The 15,831-nt window shown below is 34.2% G+C and overlaps 1 protein-coding gene across 3 annotated transcripts in view; it reads left to right on the forward strand.

Annotated features, from left to right (window-relative positions):
* Positions 1-15,457, forward strand: part of LOC309864677 (uncharacterized protein) — a 69,364-nt gene extending 53,907 nt beyond the window's left edge. For all 3 annotated transcript variants that reach the window (XM_082730382.1, XM_082730381.1, XM_082730384.1), the window contains one exon: positions 15,365-15,457. In XM_082730382.1, coding sequence (XP_082586508.1) covers positions 15,365-15,417 — 53 coding nt within the window. In that variant the 3' untranslated portion in view covers positions 15,418-15,457. The remainder of the gene's footprint in view (positions 1-15,364) is intronic.
* Positions 15,458-15,831: the final 374 nt, after the last annotated feature.

Raw genomic sequence — 15,831 nt, forward strand, 5'->3', positions numbered from 1 at the left:
GAAGCTCTGGATGATGTAACCAGCATTTTGATACCCATTTAACAATAAATAGAATGCAGAAAACTATATGGGTATGAAATGTATTAATATTTTTGTGATATATATCAATGTAAAAACAATTAGAATTTTAAGCTTGAATAAACTTGGTTTTCCTATCTCGTGATTTTGGTGATATGGAAAGCCTAGATTTGGGAAGCTGAATTTTATGAAATAAGATACAACATTTGTTCTTGCCATGCCAGTTAGTATAAAGATTGGTGTCATGTTTATGGCTTAAGAAAATACTAGAGTTGAAATTATCATCCATATGATGATGTCACATGGGTTGGCTCTAGGCCCAGTGGCAATAGAATGAATCCATGCATAAGTCTACAGACCAGAGGTCCACCAGGAGTAGTTAGAATGAGATTTAGCCTTCTTCAATGCTTGGACATCCTGATTTTTATTTCCATAGTGTCTGGAAAAGTTGGATATATACATGACAGGAAGGATATTTACACTATAGACCTAGATATGGGCCTTCTTGCTAGACACTCTAAAAGAATAACACTAAAAACTACTTTGTAAGGTAGACCATTTAATATCACATAAAACAAAGAGAATAGAAATAATCTTCAAAAAATTGTTTTAGTAATCTCTACACCCAATATGGGGCTTGAACTATGACCCTGAGATCAAGATTCGTTTGCTCTTCCAACTGAGCCAGTCAGGTGTCCCTAGAAATTATTTTACTAATTTTGCTGTTATTGGTGTTAGAAATTCCAAAAAAAAAAAAGAAATACAACATATTTCTGCACATTGATTTTGTATCCTGCAACTTTACTGAATTCATGTTATCAGTTCTAGCAATTTTTTGGAGGAGTATTTTGGGTTTTCTATATAGAGTATCATGTCATCTGCAAATAGTGAAAGTTTTACTTCTTTGCAAATTTGGATGCTTTTTAATATCTTTTTGTTGTCTGACTGCTGAGGTACTGTCTGGACTTCCAGTACAATGTTAAATAACAATGGTGAGAATAGACATCTCTGTCTTGTTCCTGATGGTGGAGGAAAAACTCTTAGTTTCTCCCCATTGAGGATATTAGCTGTGGGTTTTTCATATATGGCCTTTATTATGTTGAGGTATGTTCTCTCTAAGCCTACTTTGTTGAGGATTTTTATCATGAATGAGTGTACTTTGTCAAATGCTTTTTCTGCTTTATTGATAGGATCCTATGGTTTTTATCCTTTCTTTTATTAATGTGGTGTATCACATTGATTGACTTGTAAATATTGAACCATCTTACAGCCCAGGAATATAGAAGCATTTTCAACAATAGCCAAATTATGGGAAAAGCCCAAATGTCCATTGACTGATGAATGAATAAAGATGTAGTATATACATAAAAAAGAATATTACTCAACCACAAAAAAAGAATGAAATCTTGCCATTTGCAATGATGTGGATGGAGCTAGAGAGTATTATGCTAAGCAAAATAAGACAAATACTGTATTTGTCTTATTTCCACTCATATGTGGAATTTAAGAAACAAGCCAAATGAACATAGGAGAAAAAAGAGAGGCAAATCAAGAAATAGACTCTTTTAACTCTAAAGAACAAACTGAGGGTTGCTGGAGCAGAGGTGGGTGGGGGCATGGGCTAAATGGATGATGGGTAATAAGGGGGGCACTTGGAATGAACACTGGGTATTGTATGAAATGATGAGTCACTATATACTATACCTGAAACTAATATCACACTATGTTAGCTAACTGCAATTTAAATAAAAACCTGGAGAAAAATTTAATTTATCTTAAACATTAATATAAGCTATGGAAAACAAGAAAATTAAGGCTTTCTCTTTACATTTATCAATGCATATGTCTGTAATTTTCCTGAGAAAACATAAGTAGGTCTCTCACACTAGAAACCACACTGTAGCCAAAATAGGGTCTCATCAGTTTATACCATAAAGAATAATTACAACCATGCAGAATGATTAAATGCCTTCTTACATTCATGAAAATTAACGTGTCACACTAAGGACTACTCAGAATTTATCTAAAAAATTAGACTTCATTTTATTCTATAATTTGATCTTGTTTGTGGTAAGGAAAAACTGTAATCTGAAAGCTAAAGGGCTAATAGAGCAACTCAATGAGGTTTGATTGTGCCAAGGTAGACATAGTATTTAATTAGTGGAGAAGATGGAAGAATATATTATTTTCATAATAACAATAGAATTTTAAATCTCTGTCAGCAGAATGAATGAATGAATGAATGAAAGAAAAGATGGAGTCTTAATTATATAGACTTTTCTTTTTCTGAATGGGCTAGAGGTGGGTGAAGACTAATATACTTTAGAAATGTCTAATTCAGTTTTATGTTACCCTCTGTGCTGTTAGATTTTCATTACTATCCTCACTGTCCTATCATTACCACTAAATTATTAGTAAAATTATAAGACAGTGGTCTTATCTGCATGGTGTTCTAAAGAAATCTTCAGTCATTAGGAACAGAAAAAAATTACTACCCCTAAATAAAATTAGAAGTCTACCTGAGAGAAAATGTAAGCTAAAAAACACTTCTATGCTTAGGAAGAAGAAAAATATTTTTTTCAATTGAGACTCTGAGGGGGGAAAACTTGACAAACTTGTACTGATTTGCAATACTAATTTGTATTGCTTCGGATTTTCAGGAATGCTCGTAAGGTAAGAAATTAATGAAATAAATTATCTTGAACCAGTGATACTAACACTTCACCTGGGAGAAGTAACTAAGAGGGCAGTTTTACACTCCAGGCCACACACAGTTAACACAGAGAAAATAATCTCCTCTACAGGTGATCTTACAATTATAAGTTAAAACGAGGGGGAAAATCTACTATCAAAAGATATAACAGCAGAGTTAGGCACACAGAACTTTAGAATACAGAATTAAGAATACAGAATACATGTTAAGAATTATAAAGTAAGTGAATTTACATTGATAATATCAACACAAAAATAAACTGAAAAGTATAACATGTTATGAAAAAAATGCAGCTTTGAAAAATGATAAATAGGACCTCTAGAAAAAGCAATGTTACTATTATTATTATTTTAAATTTTTTATAATAAGACCATTGAAGGCAGGTTAGGTGCAGTTAAAAGGAGAATCTATGAACTGGAATATAGATCTGAAGAGTTATCCATAATGCAAGATACAGAAAAAAATTAAGAAGATGGAAGAGGGGGTAAGAGTGAGATAGATCTAGTGTTTGTATAGTGTGATAGAGCCAATATAAGAAGAGATTTTCTCATAAGTGATTAAAATCATAAACACTTTTTAATATTAAAAAATCAACAGTTTACTAAGTCTCAAGAAAAATTTATAAAAATAAATCTATATCCATAAATATTGTAATGAGCTATAGGATCATGATTTATAAGAAAAATCTTAAAAATAATCAAAGTAAAAAAATATTGTCCACAGAACATAATTGGACTTCTCAATGGAGAAAAAGACCAAATGCAATGGATTGAATTGTTTCCCCTAATAATTTATATGTTGAAATTCTAATCCCCCACTACTTCAGAATGTTACCTTATTTGTAAATGAGTCAGTGCAGATATAATCAGTTAAGTAAGTTTGAGGTCACACTAGAGTAGTATGGGTCCATAATCCAATATGTCTGGTGCCCTTATAAAAATGTGAAATTTAGAAACAGGTACACATTGAGGGGTGAAGATGTGAAAAGACATGTGGAGAATATGGCCATCTATAAGCCAGGGAGAGAGGCTTAGAACACATCTTTCTCTCATAGTTCTAGAACGGCATGGCAATAAATTTCTATTGTTTAAGCTTCTCAGTGTGTACTAGTTTGTTAGCACTAGTCCTAGCAAACTAATATGCCAGACAATAATGGAATTATAGCTTGAGAACAGTGAAGAAAAATAACTTTTGACCTAAGTTTATATGCCTAGTTCTTATTCACATATGATGGCAACAGGAAGATAATTTTAAAACAAAGAAGAATAACTTTTCCATCAGAGATTCTCTTAAAAATTTCTGAAAAGATGTATCTCAGGAAGAAGAAATTGCATTCAGAAGGAAGAAATTGGATACACGTATGGCATACAATTTGGTTTCCAAATACATAAATAAATTTAAGCAATCATGAGTGCAACAAAATAAAGGTTATAATGATTAATTTTAAAAATACCAAAGAAGGTACCAATGAAAGCTCTAAAATAAATATAAGATAAAAAACATTTGTTTAGAAAATAATGATTAAAATTTAAGCATAATAAGATTCCTATATTGTTTGGGAGGAATATTGGAAATATATATTAAAAACCTCAGGATGGAGAAGTCATGAAAATAGGAGATTAAATGAAGTGGTAGAACTTATATTTAAAAGAAAAGTAGAGAAAAAGTCAGAGATGAATTTGGAAAGAAGACTAGGTATGAGAGACACTAGAAAAAAGAGATGATAGAGATAAGAAACCAAGAACAGTTAAGCAGAAATTAGAGAAATATTAAAAATAAATAGAGGAAGCATGACAAATGTTGAATATAAATACAAAAAACCAAACATGTGTATAATTGGGGTATGAAAAAGAAAAATAATGGAAAAGAAAAAAATGTAAAAAAATTTCTAATTTTTCTTAAAAAAAAAAATTAAATCCACATATTGAAATGCTATTATGTTGACCAGAGAAAATTGTTCAGAAAAGTTGACACCGAGATATATTTTAGTAAAATAGAAATTTTAGATATAAAGAAAAAAATATGAATAGTCATAGAACTAGATACCACTAGTACTAGATACTAGATACCTACTTCTAATGGGTGTATTTGGGTCAGGAGGGAAATGGAGGCTACTCTAAGTTCTAATTCCACTGTGGAAGTGTGAGTTCTCTGCACCTCATCCCCTTAGCAAATATAGACTCTGGGCAAATACAAAAGCAAACATGACAAGCAATAAGATCTTCAAACTCCCTAAGATTTCTGAAAAGTAAAGAAAAACAGGCAGTTTGTGCAAGAGAGTCAAACATGGAAAAATTACTGGCATGGGAGGGGAGATGGTATTTTTCTTGTTTGTCATGGTTTTGTCCCAAGTTCAGACTCAGTTATCAGAAGTGCTCTGTGGATAGCTCACACTTTAGAGGCAATAGTGACATCTTGCTGGCTAAAGCAAATAGTTCTCAACAAGGGGATTTTGTTCTAGAGGAGACATTTGGTAAAGTCTGGAGACATTTCTGGTGTTAAAATGAAGGGCTGGAGGTCGGGGTGCTCAATGTCCTACAATGCAAGGACAGCTCCCCACAACAAATAATTATTTGGCTGAAAATATCAGTAGTGCCAAGGTAGAGAAATCCTAAGATAGAACAACCACAGAAAGGAGTCTTGGCAAGCCAGAGAGAGCAGGGAGAATTGTGAAGGGGAGGAAACCACAGAAGGAGAATCCCTTAATATAGTATATGAACCCATTCAGAAAAGTGATAAAGCTCAAGTTTACAACGTATGACATACCTCAAATAATCACACCCATGTAACTACCACCAGGGCAAGAAGTAGGATATTACTAGTGTCCTAGAAGCTTCCTGTGTGGAGGAATAGATTTAAGGAACTCATTTTCATTATAGACAAACCTGTTTTAACAACTACTGGCTTGGGTTGCCTTGCTGGCTCAGTTGTCAGAGCATGTGATTTTTGATCTCAGGAGTCCTGAGTTCTAGACCGTGTTAGGCATAGAGATTACTTAAAAATAAACAAAGTGTTAAAAAAAATATATCAACTCAAGTCCAATCTTGTTTTGTTTATACACTCATTCACTTTTCTCCCTCTTCTATTATTTTGAAGCAAAACCCAAATATTTTATACTTTCAACTGTTACATATATCCATACATATGTCTAGAAGATAAAATTCATAAACAAATAACTGTAATAACATTAAAAACACCTAAGCATCAGCTATAATTCCTGACGTTGATAAAACTCCAAATGTCACATAAATGTCTTAATTTTTAATGTTTTCGTTTGAATCAGATGCAAACATGTCTTTACATCTTCTTCAATCCTACCATCTTTTTTTTTTTTATCCCTTGTGAATTTTTTGTTGAAGAAATGGGTCCTTCAGAGCTTACTAGTCTGAAGTTTGTTGATTATGTCCCTGTTGTGTAGTTTTTCATACTCCTCTGTCCACTGTATTCCCTTTAAATTGCCCCTTGGATTTAGGAGATTGATTAGATTCAGATTCAGTTTATCAAATTATTTTTATAAGGAGAAACACCTAATGAAGGTACATGTCTTCTTCAGAAAAATTTCAATTCAAGTCCTCTCTCCATTTTTTAATTGGATTCTTTGCTTTTCTGACATTAAGTTATATGAGTTCTTTGCCTATTTTGGATATTAACGCCTTATTGGATGTATGACTTACAAATATCTTCTGCCATTTAGTAGGTTACTTTTTCATTTTGTTGATGGTTTCCTCCACTGTGCAGAAGATTTTTAGTTTAATGTAATCCCATTTGTTTGTTTTACCTTTTTCTGCCCTTGCCTGAGACAGGTCCAAAAAAAAAAAAATATGGCTAAGCCTGATGTTAAAAAGCTTACTGTCTGTGTTGTCTTCTAGGAGTGTTATGGTTTCAGGTCTTACATTCAAGTCTTTAATCCATTTTGAATTTATTTTTTGTGTGTGGTATAAAACAGTGGTCCAATTTCATTCTTTTGCATTTAGCTGTCCAGTTTGTCCAATGCCATTTATTGAAGATACTATCTTTTTCCCATTGTATATTTTTGCCTCTTTTGTCATAGATTAATTGACTGTATATTCTATTGTGTTGATCTATGTGTCTGTTTTCATGCAGGTACACCACTGTTTTCATTACTATAGCTTTGTAATATGGTTTGAAATAAGGAAATATGCTATCTCCAGCTTTGATCTTTCTTAAGATTGCTTTGGCTATTTAGAGTCTACTGTGGTTTCATACAATTTTAAGATTCTTTGTTCTAGTTCTGTGAAAAATGCTGTTGTATTTTGATGGGCATTGCATTGAATCTGTGAATTGCTTTGGGTAGTATGGGCATTTTAACAATATTAATTCTTCTAATCCATGAGCATTGTCTTTACATTTATTTGTGGTATCTTTACTTTCTTTCATCAGTGGTTTATAGTTTTCAAAGATCATGTCTTTTACTTGCTTAGTTAAATTTGTTCCTAGGCATTTTATTCTTTTTGATAATATTGTAAGTGAATTGTTTTCTTAGTTTCTCTAATAACTCATTATTTGTGTATAGAAATGAAACTGGTTTCTATCTGCTGATTTTGTATCCTCTGACTTTGCTGAATTCATTTATTAGTTATAATAGCTTTCTGGTAGACTTCTTATAGTTTTCTAAATGTCATATCATGTCCTCTATAAATAATGACAGTTTCACTTCTACCTTTCCAAATTCTATACCTTTTATTTTTTTAGTTTTATGGCCTAATTGCTCTGTCAAGGACTTCCAATATTATGTTGAATGAAAGGAGAGAGAATGGGTATCCTTGCCTTGTTCCTGATCTTAGAGAAGAAAGTTTGCCTTTTGTCATCTTTCCTTTCTTAGTGTTTGTCTTTAAAACCATTGTTTCATGGTTTTTGGTTGTGTCAGGTGGGAGGCTAAATCTGGTCCATTCCTACTATGTCCTCTTGGACAGAATAAAAAGTTGCTTTATTACCTATCAATAGAACTTCATAAACTTTCCTTGACAGAGCTTATATAGAATTTGTTAAATTCATTCCTAGAGATAAACGATTGATAAAGAAACTTTTAAACACTTGTGGTACATATCCAATCATGCATTTATTCAGTAACATTGTTTGGGTTTGATTACCTCCAAGTTTTATTCTAGATAGTCTACTGGATATAAAGATAAATCAGAAATGATCTCTGCTCCCAATGAGTTAATGAGAAACAAAACTATATACATATATATAAAACAAAACAAAGCAATACCTCCCCCCACCCCGCATATACTGATATAATGACCAAAAGTAAGGTTTAAATGAATTTTGGTGATTTGGTGGTTATTTTGAGGAATCAGGAAGGTGTTTGGAGGATGTGTCGTTTGAACCAATTTCTGCAACCTATATAGATTTTTGTGCTTTCTAGGAAGAGAAAACAGCAGGATCAAAGACATTAACTGAAAATTTAAAGTTTTCAAAAGATACAGTAAGTCTTCTAATTTGGCTAAGATGTTGAGTTATTAATTGAATAACCTTGGAAAATAAGATAGGCAAGGTATTTTAGTAGCAGATTCACAGGGAGTTGGGTTAAAACTCATTGTTTTGAGCTTCATTCCGTGGTCAATAGGGGCTTACTGAAAATCTCTGTAGTAAATAGACTGGTGTCTGTGCGTGACACAAAAATTCAGTCTGTTGCTACTGAGGAGGACAGATCAGGCATTAACATTTTACTAAGACTTCATTTGAATGTCCCCAAATATGTAACAAAGGGAAATTTAATCAAATAAATTCTAGGGTAGCATTAATGTGCATTGATCAGTGAAAAATAATTGTTAGGCTACTACCTAAATCACACAACATTGACTTCAATTTTTTTTACCACATTAGATTTGATGATTCAGGTGGGGTGTGGCTTGGAATTAAAAAGTATCAGTGAGTTAATTTTGTCTTTTATTTGTTTCTCTACCAAAGATAACTTCTGTGTGAGATTTTTTCATGCCAGAAGATGGTTTGTTTCACATTTTCAATTTATAGTTAGTTCACTGCTAAAGGCCACATCAGAAAAACTAATTTACTTATAAAGCAGCTTGTACTTTCTAATTCCTTGTTTTAAAAAGCTCTTATATTCAGCATAAAAACCATATACCCATCTCAGAGAAAAACCTCAACATATGATTCTGTACCACGTTAATGACATTAAGCATATCATATGTGATATTACTTCAATAATTTTGACTACTTTATAAATGATTATTAATCTCTCCAGTATTGTCTTTGGCTTCATTAAATAATAGTGCTTTAAAGCTTAAGAAAGGTGGCACTCAAAGTACAACCATCCTCCCTTACCTCTATTGATCCCTTCCATAGCCCTCCTACACATTGATGTTACCTTGGCAGCTATCAACCACTTAAAGTTGCTTAATGAAGGGAAAAGAAAAAAACTGATGAGAATGTCCTAAATGTCTTGAGGAAATGTATAGAGAAAAAGGATCCTAATCTAAATTTATACACTTTTAGTTTTGGAGACTAGAAAAAGAATACTCCAGTTTTGGGAAAGATCTGAGTTTTGATTGGTCCGTGCTAAATTTTACACCATATTAACAAACTAAAGGAGGAAGGAAACATATGGTCATGTCTCAAGTTTTTGAATTTGATACCAAAAGCACCCTCCATAAAAGGAAAATTTGATAATTTAGAATTTATCAAAATAAAAAAATTGCTTTGTGAAAGACCCTGTTAAGAGATTGAAAAGACATGCTCCATCCTGGGGGAAAGTATTTATAAATGACCTATCTGAAAAAGGACTAGTATCTATAGTATCTAGAATATGTAAAGGACACTGAGGGGCACCTGGATGGCTCAGTCAGTTAAGCTTCTGACTCTTGATTTTTGACCCAGGTCATATTTCATGGTTGTGAGATTGAGCCCTGTGTTGGGCTCAGAGCTGGGTGTGGAGTCTGCTCAAGATTCTCTCTCCCTCTTCCTCTGCCCCATCCCCCACCTCAAATATTTAATTAAAAAAAAAAAAAGAACACTGAAAATTGAACAGTAAAATAGCAAATGATAGAATTAGAAAATGGAAAAAAGGGGGTGCCTGGGTGGCTCGGTGGGTTAAAACCTCTGCCTTTGGCTCAGGTCATGATCCTAGGGTCCTGGGATTGAGCCCCGCATCGGGCTCTCTGCTCAGCAGGGAGACTGCTTCCTCCTCTCTCTCTCTGCCTGTCTCTCTGCCTACTTGTGATCTCTCTCTCTGTGAAATAAATTTTAAAAATCTTAAAAAAAAAAAGAAAATGGAAAAAAGGACAAAATGGACAAAAGGCAAAAGTTATTCCACATCTTTATGCATTAGAAAAATGAAGTTAAAACCACAATGAGAAACATGTCAAATAAAGACTAGTGTCCTAAATAGGGAATTGAGAGTTCAATTTATGGATGGAAGATACAGTGTTAAAATGTGAATTCTTTCTGAATTAATTCACCAATCTAACTTTTTTAAAAATAGAATTTGAAAAAGTGACAAGGTGCCTTAAAATATAAAATATAAATGTAAATAAGCTAAGGGACAAGAATAACCAGGTAATCACTAAAGAAGAGTACAGGTGAAGTGAAATCACTCTACGTGACATTAAGACTTACGCTGAAGTTACAGTAATCAAAAGAATGTGGCATTAGTACTAAATTGAAAAAATGAATGGAGATAGAATTAATGTCCAAAAATATACTTACATATATGAAACTTTCAGTAAATGGCAGAGGTGTTATGACAAATCAGTGGTCAAAAGAGAGATTGTTCATTAAATAATGACAGAAAAATGGATACTGATAAAGAAGATAAAATGAGATCCCTACCACACACCATACACAAAAATTGACCCCAGATGGTGCAATGAGCTGGAAGTTTATGTTCCCATCCTCCCTAAATTTATATGTTGAAATTTTAACACCCAACGTATTAGGGTGGAGTGTTAGGAAGGTGATTAGATCATGAGAACTGAGCTTTCTACCACAGATTAGTGTCTGTATAAAAGAGACCCCAGAGAGATCCCTCACCCCTTCTGCTATGGGAGTACACAAGAAGCTGATAGTCTGAAACCCAGAAGAGAGTTTTCACTAAACACGGAATCTGTTAGTGCCTTGATCTTGGACTTCCCAGGCTCCAGAATTCTGAGTAATAAATTTCTGCCATTTATAAACTGCCCAGTTTGTGGTATATTGTTAAAGCGGCCTAAACAGATTAAGGCTCTAGGAAGTAAACTATTTCAGAGAAGATTTTTAAGGAATGTTTCCAATGTTTACCCCTCTCAAATGGAACAAATATTTTCTCAGATTCGAATAGTTTTACATAAATCATTCTTTTTTTTTTTTTTTAAAGATTTTATTTATTTTGACAGAGAGAGAGAGAAATCACAAGTAGGGAGAGAGGCAGGCAGAGAGAGAGAGGAGAGGAGGAAGCAGGCTCCCCTCGGAGCAGAGAGCCCGACGCGGGGCTCAATCCCAGGATCCTGGGATCATTACCTGAGCTGAAGGCAGAGGCTTTAACCCACTGAGCCACCCGGGCGCCCCTTACATAAATCATTCTTAAATGTATAATTTTCCCTGTTCTGAAATAAATTGTACTAAAGTCTATTTAATATGCCTTTGGTGTTATAGGTTCACTTTTATGAATATGAACAAATGTGACAGATGCAGAGATATCCTTTAAAATCCTTTAGGGATATTTGTTCTTGAGCTAGCCATGGACTGCTTTGTTTTAGGGCTGATATCCCAAATTGCATACTTTTATCATTTCCTTCTCTAGTACTGTCTTGTCTGGTATTTGTATTTTGCTAGGAAGTGGGAATTGTACAACCATACTTGATAGAGTTTTTCTAAAATAGTGACTTAAATGTTTTTCATTAACAGGATTGCAATCCTCCTAGAGTTGAGTGCATCTATTTTGACAGACATTTTTTTTTAAGATTTTATTTATTTATTTGATAGAGAGAAATCACAAGTAGATGGAGAGGCAGACAGAGAGAGAGAGAGGGAAGCAGGCTCCCTGCTGAGCAGAGAGCCCGATGCGGGACTCGATCCCAGGACCCTGTGATCATGACCTGAGCCGAAGGCAGTGGCTTAACCCACTGAGCCACCCAGGCGCCCCAAGTGCATCTATTCTGGATCTGAAAGCCTTCTTTCTCTTCCCTCTACATTTGTGATCACCTACTAACATATATAAAATGATGAATAAGTAGCTAGCAATCAGTAAAATAGTAACATTTCAAACTTTTTTTTGTTAGAAACTGATGTTATTAATGGAGTTTTCCTAAAGAACAGAACTATTATGATCTATGTGAGAAATTATCTGGCAGATTATGATATTCATTCTACAAAGAACAGAGCATTTGCAGTTATTTCTTTCTCTTCTAATGAGACATCACATGATTGCTTTTGACAAAGAAATGAATGAGGACAGCAGTTGAGAATGATGAATTGTATGGCACCCAGCTTCAATTTAAACAGAAGAGCCTAAGGAGAATAAGAAAGTTACTTCAGATTATTATGTTGATATTCAGATATATGAAAATTATTCTCTATATACCAACTCTTTGCATTACATGGATATAGAACCTTTGAAAAATGATAAATTTTAAATGATTTTCTATTTATTAATTCATCATTTTTTTTAAAGATTTTATTTATTTATTTGACAGAGAGAGATCACAGCAGGCAGAGAGGCAGGCAGAGAGAGGGGAAGGGAAGGAAGCAGGCCCCTGCTGAGCAGAGAGCCCGATGCGGGACTCGATCCCAGGACCCTGAGATCATGACCTGAGCTGAAGGCAGCGGCTTAACCCACTGAGCCACCCAGGCGCCCTTAATTCATCATTCTAAAACATATTTTCAATTACTGGGAGGAGTAATTTTTTCCTTGAACATGCTTATAGCATATTGCTACCAAAATAGTCTTGAAGGAATGTTATTAGTAGTTTGAACCAATTTCTCACTTGTGCATTTAAGCTTATTTTCATTAACATGATTTTATAAGAATATGGAGGAATTAAAATGAAACCGATTTGAATTATCAACACAAGATCCTTTCACTTATTGATATGTATGTAATTACATTCTGCAGTGCACTGAGTTCCTAGACCAGCCAAAAAAAAAGTTAGTAACACAAATAATACAACATATTAGGCAGGATGTTTAAAATACTGTGGGAGCCCAGTGGAAGGAGAGATTAATCCTGATTAGAAAGTTTGGATACTCTCACTAAGAAATGGTACTTGATAGGAATTTTGAAAAGTTAATAGGACTTCAAGTTGTAGATATTGGAATAAATATTATTCCAGTAAAAAAAAAAAAAAAAAAAAGAAAGAACCCTGAGATACAAGAACACATAAGGAAGAACTTATCAAAGAAACTGAAAAGTATAGGTGAGCTTTTCCATAGGTAATGTGGGATTTGGAGTATGACAGTAATTTATATTTTCTGTATATACTGGTAGCAGAGAAGGTGCTTTATAGACATGACCACGATTTAGTTTCATTTCAACCTTGTAATTTAGGTAACTTATCTGTCATTTACTGGTGGGGAATCCCACGCTAGAGGCTTTAAGCTGGATCCCTGAGGTCATAACTAGTTAGTGGCAGAGTCTGATTAAACTCAGTTACTCAGTTTTGCTTAGGTTTAGAGCCAGTACTGACTCTTTTGGAGATGCACTTTAGGAACTGAAAATCTGGGCTGAGGTCATATTCTCAGACTAATTGTATCCTTATTACAGTAAACTATATTATCATATTTGTCATCATATTTATTCTCAGAATATTCTTATGAGGTGGGATTGCCATGAAAATGAGTCACAGAGACATAACGCTCAGAGAACACAGTAGCAAGATGAGACTGTCCTAGGGTGCATTGTACTCCTAGGCAGCAAGAGTTGCCATTTTCCTTCCTTAAGTACCTGCTATGTTTGTATCAGCACATTAGTGCCCTTCATATTGGCATACAATGTTAAATATTAGGAGGCATGTTATTTGTCCTTCCAGAAATGCTTTTTTTGAAGAAACCATTTTTAGCCTACCCTTGTGGTCAGAAGGGACCATTAGTATTAGTGCTCTGACTATTTATCTCCTAGAGAGTCCCATGACCTGGACTATATGAGATAGAGTACTGTATTTCTCTAGATGCAATAATTGGTCCAGAAGAGGCATAGCATCCAAAGAGGGCCGATAAGATCATGTTTCTGCTATCAGTGTCTGCTTACCAAGAAAAAAAAAAAATTTAAACTGAGATGGGTTATTTCAGAGTATGTGAGCCTTCAGCTGCTGGTATACATTTTGCTTAACACTTGTATTCGCATGAATGTAGAATGAGAATGTAGAATGAGAAATGAGAATTGCTGAGGGGAGAGAGGGAAAAGGCCTCAATTATACTGTCTGAACTCCTGGATTGACTTATTCACACTTTTGAAAAGCATTTGTAAAGCACCTACATTACTCTAGACACAGTTGGGGGATCTAAGTCTACAGCAATGAACACAACAGGAAATTTTTCTGCTCTTAGGAAAGAGACATGAGTCCATCCATCACCCATCCATCCACCCAAAGCCAAGTGCAAAAAAAAAAAAAATAATAAATAAATAAAACAAGGAGTGAGAGAAATTTTTTATTTAAGAAAGGATGATCAAGGAAAGCAGTACTGCAAAGGAGAAATTAGGGCAGAAATTTCAATGAAGGAAGGAAGGATGTCATTTTGATAATCTGGACGAAGAGATCTTGGCAGAGGAAATAGTGACTTCAGAGGTTCTAAGGTGGAACAAGGTGTTCTGTGTCGCTGAAGCAAAAAGAGGGAGATGGTAGGAGATGAGGAAGAGGGGAGGAAGAACTATGGAGGGCTCGCAGGCCCACGATTTTATTCTGAATGACATGGAAAACATTTAGAGGATTTGACCAATGGTGTTAAAGAATCAGAATATTTTGAAAAGCAAACCAACAACAATTGGCCACACTAGTGTTCAGGCAGACAAGCAAAGTGTTTTAAGCTATAGTGAATGATCAACCATGACCAATTGTACTAATAGGTAACAAAGTAAAAAACCTAAAATTTGACTGTTGGTTTGCAATGTGAAGGTCATCTGTGACCTTGGTAGAGTGATGTATGTAAAGTAATGGAGATGAATTCTTAAGAGTAAATGAAAGAGAAGCCATCAGACAATACCATTTCAGGATTTTCAAGTTAAGAAAAAAATTCCTTTATAGTGAAGTTATTTGGAATTAGGGTCTATCTTGTGATAGCCCAAGAGGCCCAGTGAATTTTTAAAGAAAGACATCACGCTGATTTCTGTTGTAACAGTTATAAACTATAATATGCCAAGAAAAAAAAAATAACAAAAACACCCCCCTACAGGACTACAAAATAGGAAAAACTCTACTCATAGAAAGAATTTCTTTTTCATCAAAATCCCCTGTTCTGATTAGAGGTACTATTATTAAGAGCTATGCAATTTGATATTTGAATAATTTGTCCCTAATATAGATCTTGTTAATGCTATACTACAAACCTCTCAGATTTGTCAAATTCTTTTGTGCTTGGTTCAGTGATATGTAGTTTAGCTTCTGCAATTCTGTGTGTAGTAAGCTAATCACTGACTGAAAATATGCATAACTTTATTTCATGCTATTTTGTATTTCACAGCAATATCCATGTTAACATCTGTCAAGAAAGTTGCTATGGAAACTGAAGTATAACATACCATATTATATATACAGATTTAACATTTTGCTTTGTATCCTTTCTAGTGGACGTTTTGTGCATATGTTCAGCTTTATATTACTCTGTATTTTAGTGTCATAATTTTCTTTTTTTTTTTAAGATTTTATTTATTTATTTGACAGAGGGAAATCACAAGTAGGCAGAGAGGCAGGCAGAGAGAGAGGAAGGGAAGCAGGCCCCCTGCTGAGCAGAGAGCCCGATGTGGGACTCCATCCCAGGACCCTGGAATCATGACCTGAGCCGAAGGCAGCGGCTTAACCCACTGAGCCACCCAGGCGTCCCATAATTTTCTTTTCAATAAAAGCAGAATTTATTTGATATTCTAGCACTCCACTGTCATACTTTCAGGGGAATTTCTTTATGCTTTCAAAAGTACCTTGGCAATATGA

Source organism: Mustela nivalis (genome assembly GCF_964662115.1).
Source record: "Mustela nivalis genome assembly, chromosome: 5".
NCBI lineage: Eukaryota > Metazoa > Chordata > Mammalia > Carnivora > Mustelidae > Mustela > Mustela nivalis.